Raw genomic sequence first — 9,933 nt, forward strand, 5'->3', positions numbered from 1 at the left:
TGTTGACGCCGAAATTGGCGAAGATGATAAAGTTCAAGACTTCATCGACAATGATCATTTTGACAACCATTTCGATTTGAACCACTGAAGACTCCGCTTATGCTAGACTAACAAGATCCTCCTAGATCAATCATCTCCACTTGAAAACTATTGTACCACAAAAGTTTGACCTAAACATACAGTAGATGAGGGTAGAGCTCCCTCACTCTCCACCTTGTCCATAATATGTACCAATACATTCGATCAACCACCTGAAAGTGATGACCCTGATGATGTTGATGATGGCATCCTTTGAATCTGTGAACTGTTCCATCCATCTGCAGTATGCACAACTTGAGAAGATGGTTAAACAACCTGTTATGAACATGGAAATTGACTTCTTTCCATGAAGTACCATGAATTAGCGATTCTTAAACATCTTTGAAAATAGTCTCTACATGATATTGTTCAATGCAATTGACATGCATTAACAATTTATATTGTGGAATGACAAAGACAATCAAAGACATTGTTGACATCATACAAGCTACTTGACTTGATATACTTTTTCGATTCCTGAGTACTAAGTGAACTTGTTACAATAAACTCATCAAACTGTAAGGTGAAAACTACTGCAACTTAGTTTGATTTTGAAAGAATTGAAATTTCAGATGATTTGTTTGAATCATTGTTTCCTCATTCATTAAATGATGTCATCATTGATTAGCACTTTCCCTTGATGGATAGTTTCCCTTAGATATACTAGATACTTTGACACTGTTTTAGAAAAGGCTTTGATATGAAAACAAATGGGCTTCCTCTCCACTTGAAAAGAGGCTTCAAACCTGTTTGAAACATGAAATGGTGACACAATACAAGAGAAATTTAACATTGACTTTCCCCAATACTGACCTGCATCCCTGTAACTGATAACTTCCAAACTTGGACTAAATTGATTCATTCTGACATTAGGAAGAGGAGATTTGGACATCAACTGTAACTCATGTTGTATTCCTTGCTTATGAGTAAGATTTTGGGTTCTTTAAATAGAATTGAAAATTTTTATACCTCTTTGATCAAACTATCTTTAAGATGAGACTCATAACTTGAACAAACATCATGTCGACTCTTATGTTGTTCCTTTACACACATGATTACAAATCTCTTATTCAAACTTATTAATCGCTTCATCTGGTTAGCAACAACTAAATTCACGTGATTTTTACTTTGATGTGCCTTGACAATAAATTCGACCCCATATTTCTTAAGGTGATATTTATGCTCTCTCCTATAAAATACTACATCACGATCATAAAGATAAGGACTTCCTAAGACAACTCCACATATGTCTACTGGAACCACATCTAAATCCACTTCATCAATGTAATTAGCTATAATGGAAAATTGTAATCGACATTGTTTTGTGACTTTTATCTGAGTTGATTTATTTAGCCATCCTAATGGGTAAGGTTTTGGATGATTCCATGTCTCCAAACCCAAGTACTTAACTAAATATTCAGATATTAAATTGGCCATTTATCCACTATCAAACATTGTATCTATTTTGTGTGCTTAGAAGTTATCCTTATGTTAAATAGTTCAACTCTTTTATCCTCATTGGAAGGATTTATATTTGATGAAATTGCAATAATATTCGATCTTGAACCAGTGTCAGAAGTTTTACCTGTAGAAACTATGACAATTATCCTCCTTTCATCATCTGAATCAAAGCCTAAATCTTTCTGGATTGCTGCATTTTCTTTCTTTTCATCCTTCTCCTTAAGGAAATTTTTGGGCTTAAGTTCCGGATGAAGTTTCCAACACCTAGATTCATCATGGTCGATTCTCTGGCAATGAGAACAAGTAGGTCTTTCATTCTGAGTTGTCCCTGTTTTCTTTCTTTTTGAATTTTTCTTTCCCTTATTGTCATTGGAATTCTTGATTTCCAACTCTTTGGATGATTGTGGTGAAAAATTGAATGTTCTGCCACCTTATTCAATATGTATGTCTTGAAAACACACTTCATCAAAGTCATCAAGATTAAACATTAATAATGTATGCTGCAAATATGAATGTAAATTGATGATGTACTTTAATAAAGTTTCATATCCAATGAAATACCAAGTGCCAATTCTTTCTTTATGAACTCCTGAGTAAACTTCTGAACATTGTTCCCTTTACCTTTCCTCAAGTGTTGCGAATCAATAATAGCTTGCTCCATGTATCCTAAAGGATAGAATTGTTTCCTAAGAGATTTTAAAAACTTAGACAATGAAGAGATGACTTTACCTTTCGGATTTACATCTATTTGAGTTTTGATTTCTCACCAAATTAATGATGTTCCCCCCATTGTAAGTGTAGCTGACTAAATTTTCGTTTTATCATTAGAAATGTTTTGAATACAACAATACACTTCTAACTGCTTAATCAAGTTATCTAACTTCTCAGGATTCATTATGCCATCATAAATAGGTAACTCAATTTTTACATCAAGTTTCAAAAGAGATGTTTTCTTAGGTTTCTTTTCGGTTTCATATTCTGCACTAGAAGAAGAAGAAGAAGAAGAAGATGATGATGGAGATGACGGAGGTGAAGGAGGTTTATCAACCTTGCCTTTACCTTCTTACTTCTTCGATGTATTTGAAGAAGAAGAAGCTGCATCTCTTGCCTTCTTATCTTCGTAGAGTTATCCCAACATCTCCTGCATGCTCAAGAATGCTTGCTGAAACTGTTCCTCACTCATCTTAGTTTTAGGAATTTGACCTATATCAGATCCTATCATGGTCGACTTATGAGCGACTCTTCACTTTCCAATCTCTGTACCAAACTCCTCGAGGGTTCCTTCTCCATGTTGTGACTTAGACCTAGTTAACATTCACGGGAAAAATTCTATAAATGCAACCTTCTTTGATACCAAATTATATGATCTGAAATGACCATATGTTAAATTGAAGTAGAATTGATTATTTCCATTGGTGAACTGAATGTTACCTTAAAGTGCTTTAACTGTGAGAACTTCTTGAAAAGGAATGAATTGACGAAAGAATTGAGACATGAGAAAGATGCAAACAGAAGTGAAAAGTAGCAAAAACACAGCGATACCAGACAACAAGATTGATTACGGAGTTTGTCCTTGATGGACTACGTCTCTGGCTCTGCTTTCAAGATGGGCATCCGCTTTATTAGGATTGAATTCGAGGAGGTTGATTACACAGCAAATTAATCAGAATGATTGTGCACGCAAGAACTTCTGGTCACTATCACAAGAAATCTCTCTAAATAGCTTTCCAACACCCGTCACGATTCCCAATTCTGACTCTCGATGCTCTTGTTACATTGAAAACAAAACTGCTTATAATCTCTAGAATCTGCATACAAAAGTCAAAAACCACTAATGCCTTCTTCGAACAAAATGGTGAATTTATAGGGTTTTAGGTACATCTAAATTCTCCCCAGCCAAGATTTTCATGAATACTGAAATTAGGGTTCGGTCTTACGATATAGAGCCACCTTATGTGTTGGTTACAAGGTCCTTACACTAAAATATCCCAAATTTTAATTACAAAACCCAAAAATAACTTTAGAATAAAAACAAATCACTAGCGGTCAGGTTGACTGGGTGGAGGTGCTAACCGTCCATGCGAATAGGTCGTGGTCAATCCACAAATGGACATGGTTGCAGTTTAGGCCCTACAGTTCCGGCTACTGGTGCGGTTTTCCATTCCTGCATGTGACAGTTGTTCCGCAGTTAGTCTAAATGCCTTCCCACTATGTGGTTCCAATGTGGTTAAACGACGACAGTTATGTTAAGCTTGCACCATTCACATGCCGAGGTTACGGTGAATTCTTCATGCAGTCAGGTTAACTATTGCTATAAACCCCGACGGCTTATTCTTCAACTGTTCACATGCCCCACTGTCATGGTCCCACTGTGGTTAACCCCGCGGTTAGGGACTGCAGTTAAGATTTATAATATTTTATGATATGATTTGTAATGTTTTAGAACATGGTTTTTTTTAATATGGTTTGTTTTGTAATGTATTTTAACATATTTTTGTATGTAATGTAATGACTCGAGAGGGTTAAAACTTAGGATTTAGGTTAGGGTTTTAGGTGTAGGTTAGGGTTAGGTCATTTTGATACATGAATTTTGATTAGAGTTTGGAATGTAGGCTTTAGATATTTATATCTAAAACAAACACACATACACTTCTTTTGTCACAAAACGACATTTGCAACAAACATCACATGATGACCACTCACGTCGACAACCAAACCTTGCAAAACGAATGACAAACCCACATCGACAACCAAATCGTGCGAGACGGACAACAAACCCATGTGGACGACAAAATCCTGGTAGAACTGATGACAACCACATGTTGACAACCAGGTACAAAACCATATCATCATGAAAACCATATCAACTATTGAAATTACCAAACAACGATAACATTACTATCGAAGCTGAAGATACCGTACATTGAATGCTAACGACGAAACTAGCGAAGCTGATAAAGTTCAAGACTTCATCAACAAGGATCATTTTGACAACCATTTCGATTTGAACCACTGAAGACTCCGCTTATGCTGGACTGACAAGATCCTCCTAGATCAGGGTTCCTTCTCGAAGAGGCTTATTTTCAAGTCATTGATCTATCTCTTTTTATGTTTTTTTATCTGGTTACATAACATTCATTATCTTTTATTGGCACACCTCCCAAGGCTTGTGAGGTCCACACTTTAATGACTTTCCCATCCGATGGTCCATTGATGGAACAATGCTTGAATCCCTTTGAGGACCTGGATATTTCTATTGAATTGGATGTATCATGGAGGATTTATTGGTGTTCCCATTTGGAAGAAGGTCATTCTTTGACTTACTTTCAAATTCCATTGGATATACTCATCGGCTTAGATGTCTCTTACTCCACCAAATGCACTCATCTTGAATCAGGTGTAGGGTCCATGCCTCCTTAAAACTTGTGCACTCTCCGATCTGAGATCTAGTTAATCTTCCTTGTTGCACATATTGCTATTGAATCTGGATTATTTATTGCCCAAATGACAACCTTCTAGATACAAAGGAATTTTCCACAAAACCAAATGTTTGGGGTGGAACCATGTTGGTTGGAACCTTGACCACTACTGGAAATTCCAACTGTAACTAATGGGAAAACTCTATCTTTTTCTTGTTGTTAATGTACGACTATTTCAATTACCTGTTCATAATTTTCTTCAATCATGCCAACTCTAATCATTTACATGCCCTTCTGTCAAGACCCCACACACATGATTGAACAGTCCTTATTCATGAAGAATTCACGAATACCTTTGCTTGCTTGCGAGGATTGACTATTTTTTCTTACAGTCTTTTACCACAACTTCACTAATTCAATCTTGTCCTGAGTATAAACACATCAATCATAGAGACAGACACAAATACATAGGCTAATTACTCAATCAATATTCGCACAAATTTTATACAATATGGCTTGATTTACACAATAATTAACCCTCTCCACTCTTCTCCTTGGACCTTTCTTGGTCCCTCTGCCTCTCTTGATTATCTTATATTCTATCTTCTATTCTATTCTTCTCTTGTACAAAGATTGATGATGTACAAAAGGATGGGTTTGTTGAGATCCACCAAAGACAGATTGAATCATGCATTCACAGAAAATATTAAATATATCGTAAAATCTCTAACTCCTTTAACAAATATCCCCAAATAGTGCATTACATGTCGATGAGGGAAAAATTCCTCATTTCCTAAATAGATCCCTATTTTAACAAGAAAATGAAATCCCTAACTTTTATTTTTTATTCTTTTTATGCAGTTCACGGACCTCAGAGATTGGGGACCGCTACATCCATGGAATATTTGTACCATGCAAATCAACTTGAAGGGATCACTTCCTGTCAGCTCAACCACGAAGCCTGATCCCAAGAGTGTCAAGAGAATTGAAACTATGACTTCTTAATAGTAAAGGTGCTTTAATTAAAGGGACTTGAACGATTGAGCTAACTCTCAAGGACAAATCCTTAACTTTTAATTTCATAAATTTGGCTTAAATTAAATTAAGAGAGCTGACTCCCTTTAGTAAATGTGACGAGACCTCCTAATTCTCACTTGTAGAAATGCTACTCCATCATAAATATAAATTTTGTGTATGGTTTTAGCTCACACACATAGTTAATATCTAGAACTAAACATATATAATGAACAACTAACTCTTTAGATAATTATATATCTTGTACTTATTAACAATATACATATAATTCAACAATCAATAATTAAAAAAAAGAGTAAACTTTTGAATATTAAAAAAAAATGCATAGTCTAACTTATGGATGAAATGGCCTTTTATTGTTTAAAATACATTTTTGAATGCATAAATGGATTGCATTTTATAGAGTAAACAACTGAAACTCAAGTTTTAAAAATCTCTCCATGATTTTGATTAAAAATAACATGAAAAATGCTCTAAAAAAAGACCATATCATCTATAAGTTAAACTAAGTCTTAAAAATATATGTATATATAAAATTAAATGCTCAAAAAAATACCTATTTCATCTATAAATTAGTTGTTTTCCAAATTAAAATGGTTGTTGCACGGAGAGAGATAGCTAATAGGGGCATTCTAAAGCAGAATGTCAAAATTGAAAATTTGTTGCCAAGAAAAAAGAGTTAAATAACTATACAAAACATTTAAATAATGTAGGTTCATAAAAAAAATTTAAATAATTATATAAATAAATTCTAGAATGGGTAAACTTTTCTTAGAATGTAGATTTTGAGAAAAGATTTACACTTGAAGTGATATGATCTCTGGCCCATAATAGATTCAAAATTAGATGGATCTAAGCTGATCATTAAACCAAAATAGATTTGATCTACACGAACATGATAAATCCAAAATGATAAATCCAAAATTAAATAGATATATACTAATCCATATAACCCAACATTAAACGCCTAAACAAGTTACCGGCAATAAGAAGGCTTAACCATTACATTTAGTGATGGATGATATTTTTTTTTAATAATGCGTGGGCAATCCGATTCCACCCAACGGAGGATGAGGCTGAGATCGCATGACACAAGGATATGGTTTGAATGTACGAAGATGATGTGGGAGGGGCAATTGTGGGTGTGATTGGCCGAGGAGATTCGGAAACGATAGGAGCTGAAATTATTTTATCTGCGGTTGCTCTATATATTGAGCTGATGCAGTTCAAAGGGCCCAGAAGAGAACTGGTACAAGCTAAACTAATCTTCTGTTTTGTGCGCCTACTGCTGCAACAATGGCAAGCTGCGGGATCGGGTCGTGCGCTTTCGCTGGCGGACAGATATCATCGCTGAAGCCTCACACCAACCAGCTGCTGGGAGTCGGCGCCGGGGTTCATGGCGAGGCGCGAGTGACGATGAGGAAGGCGACCACCAAAAAAGTGTCAGCTTCAGCGAGCACATCGCCATGGTATGGGCCGGACCGGGTTCTCTACTTGGGGCCGTTTTCCGGCGAGCCGCCATCCTACTTGACCGGTGAGTTCCCCGGTGACTACGGGTGGGACACGGCGGGGCTTTCGGCAGATCCAGAGACTTTTGCGAAGAACAGAGAGCTGGAAGTGATCCACTGCCGGTGGGCAATGCTGGGCGCTCTGGGTTGCGTTTTCCCGGAGCTTCTGGCGAGAAATGGAGTAAAGTTCGGGGAGGCCGTGTGGTTCAAGGCCGGAGCTCAGATTTTCAGCGAGGGAGGGCTTGACTACCTGGGAAACCCTAGCTTGGTTCACGCGCAGAGTATTCTTGCAATCTGGGCATGCCAGGTTATCCTCATGGGCGCCGTGGAGGGATACCGTATTGCGGGCGGTCCTCTGGGAGAGGTGACCGACCCCATCTACCCCGGGGGCAGCTTCGACCCGCTGGGACTTGCGGACGACCCTGACGCTTTCGCGGAGCTGAAGGTGAAGGAGATCAAGAACGGGCGGTTGGCCATGTTCTCCATGTTCGGATTCTTCGTGCAGGCCATTGTCACCGGGAAAGGACCCATCGAGAACCTCGCTGATCACCTGGCTGACCCCGTTAACAACAACGCCTGGGCCTACGCCACCAACTTCGTCCCCGGCAAATGAAATCCACCACTAGCACAAGTATGATGCTCTGTGATCATCTTTTGAGCCGGCCGGGGGCCGGGCCTGGCTTATTTCTTGTCTATTCTGTTTGTCCTTCCTGTGTTTTAATGCAACGAATATTTCAGATCCTTGTTAATTTGATTTCAGTCTTCGTTTCCAATGATTCCATTCACTCTTAATTATCTTTTAAAATTAAATCATCACAAGTCACTAATGTTGTATGTATGGTAGTTCAGTTGTTTTTTGTTTTTTTTTTTTTTTTTTTTTGAAGGTTTTGATAGTATATAACATTGTATTGCGAACTTTTGGAACAGTGTGTTACAGTGAAGGTATCCAATTTATTGGGTGAACACTATTTATTTTGGGAAAGAAGAAAATCTCAAAAATGATAAGAAGAACAAATATATAATTGGATAAAAGAAATAATATTGCAAGAAATGAAAATTGGAAATTGATAAATAATAATAATATTTTTTAAAACCATAAATAAGCATAATATTTTTTTTAAACTGTGATTTTTTTTAATTATATAATTGTTTATAGCCGTTGGAAATTAATAAATAATAATAATAATTTTTTTTAATTGTCATTTTTTAATTATATAAGTGTTTTTAGTTTGACATCCTTTTTATCCTATTTTGAACTTTCTTTCTATCATATTACTGTGGAAATTTTCATAAAGAAACACTAAAACCAATCTAGTTTTTATCAAATAAATTTGAAAACATAGAATAAAAATAATAATTAAATGTATAAATAATCAATTGTATCCAGTAATATGTTAAGATATTAATTTGTAAGTAGTAAGCAGATTCAATTGAAACATGCAAATATTAGATTTTAAATAAAATTTATATATTTTTATTGCTTAATGTGTACCAAAACAAAATTGCAATTATAAAATTTGGATAATGTTTTCGTTTGTTTCTATAAATACATGTGTGAGTGTTTTTTAAATAACAATACACAATGAAAATGAAGTATATTGGTTGGTTCTGTTAGCTTCTTATACCAATAGATGTAATTTTTCATGATTGACTGTGGAAGTGCCAAATATGTTCATCCTTTTCATGCTGCAAAGGTTCCATATTTCCAAGAAATCGTTAGTTTTGTCACAGTTAAGGGAGGGCCAAACAGTTTAATCTTGGCCTCTCTATGTTTAAATTTCTTGTTTTAGAAATAGAGAATAAAAATCTATCCAAATCGTTTAATCTTGGCAGAACACTAGATAGGTAGAGAATCAAGGGGGCTCAACTGTTTAATCTGAGCCCTTGGCAGAAATAAGGATAGATTTAGATAGGAGGATAGCTAAAAGAATAGAAGAAAATCTGGGTTTGCTAGTCCAAGTGCACCCATTTAAAAAGAAGAAAAAATGTTAGGTAAGTAGGTAGGGTAGGTAGTTTTGAGGTTGCAGAATCAAAGCTTGTGATAAATTTTGTGTTTCAAAGTGTTGAATTTACTACCATCACAAGTGCAAAGCAGTTTTCCTTGGAGCGACTCAAGCGAGGCATGACTAACTTCCCCTTCACACTTTCCCATATCATTCACTAATTTCCCCCAGAGATATTAAGATTTGCTTAATATTACTGCATTGTTCACCTCATTCCATAACATTTCATATTCCTTGTATAAATCCTTGTTTCCCTTTATAAACCTAAGCTTCTTATACTTAGTTCTTTCTTCCAAAAATTCATATTAACCTCTTTAACTTTATTATATAAATACCCTTTTTTAACCTTTTCCCCATATTATTTATAGAAATCCCATATATTCTACATATCCCCGCCTTTGGTTGAAATATAACCATAAACTATGCTTT

The 9,933-nt window shown here is 35.9% G+C and overlaps 1 protein-coding gene across 1 annotated transcript; it reads left to right on the forward strand.

Annotated features, from left to right (window-relative positions):
* Positions 1 to 7,217: 7,217 nt before the first annotated feature.
* LOC149163483 (chlorophyll a-b binding protein type 2 member 1B, chloroplastic) lies at positions 7,218 to 8,260 on the forward strand. The gene has a single exon (XM_089431748.1). It carries the CDS (start codon positions 7,290 to 7,292, stop codon positions 8,112 to 8,114), a length of 825 nt encoding a protein of 274 aa, XP_089287874.1. The 5' UTR covers positions 7,218 to 7,289; the 3' UTR covers positions 8,115 to 8,260.
* Positions 8,261 to 9,933: the final 1,673 nt, after the last annotated feature.

The sequence above is a fragment of the Pinus tabuliformis genome, chromosome 5_1, assembly GCF_031772625.1.
Source record: "Pinus tabuliformis cultivar Carrire ecotype Pingquan chromosome 5_1, CPIR1, whole genome shotgun sequence".
NCBI lineage: Eukaryota > Viridiplantae > Streptophyta > Pinopsida > Pinales > Pinaceae > Pinus > Pinus tabuliformis.

What these genes read in the sequence shown, in the direction of transcription:
- LOC149163483 (XM_089431748.1), top strand. Translation starts at nt 7,290, where the DNA reads ATGGCAAGCTGCGGGATCGGGTCGTGCGCTTTCGCTGGCGGACAGATA.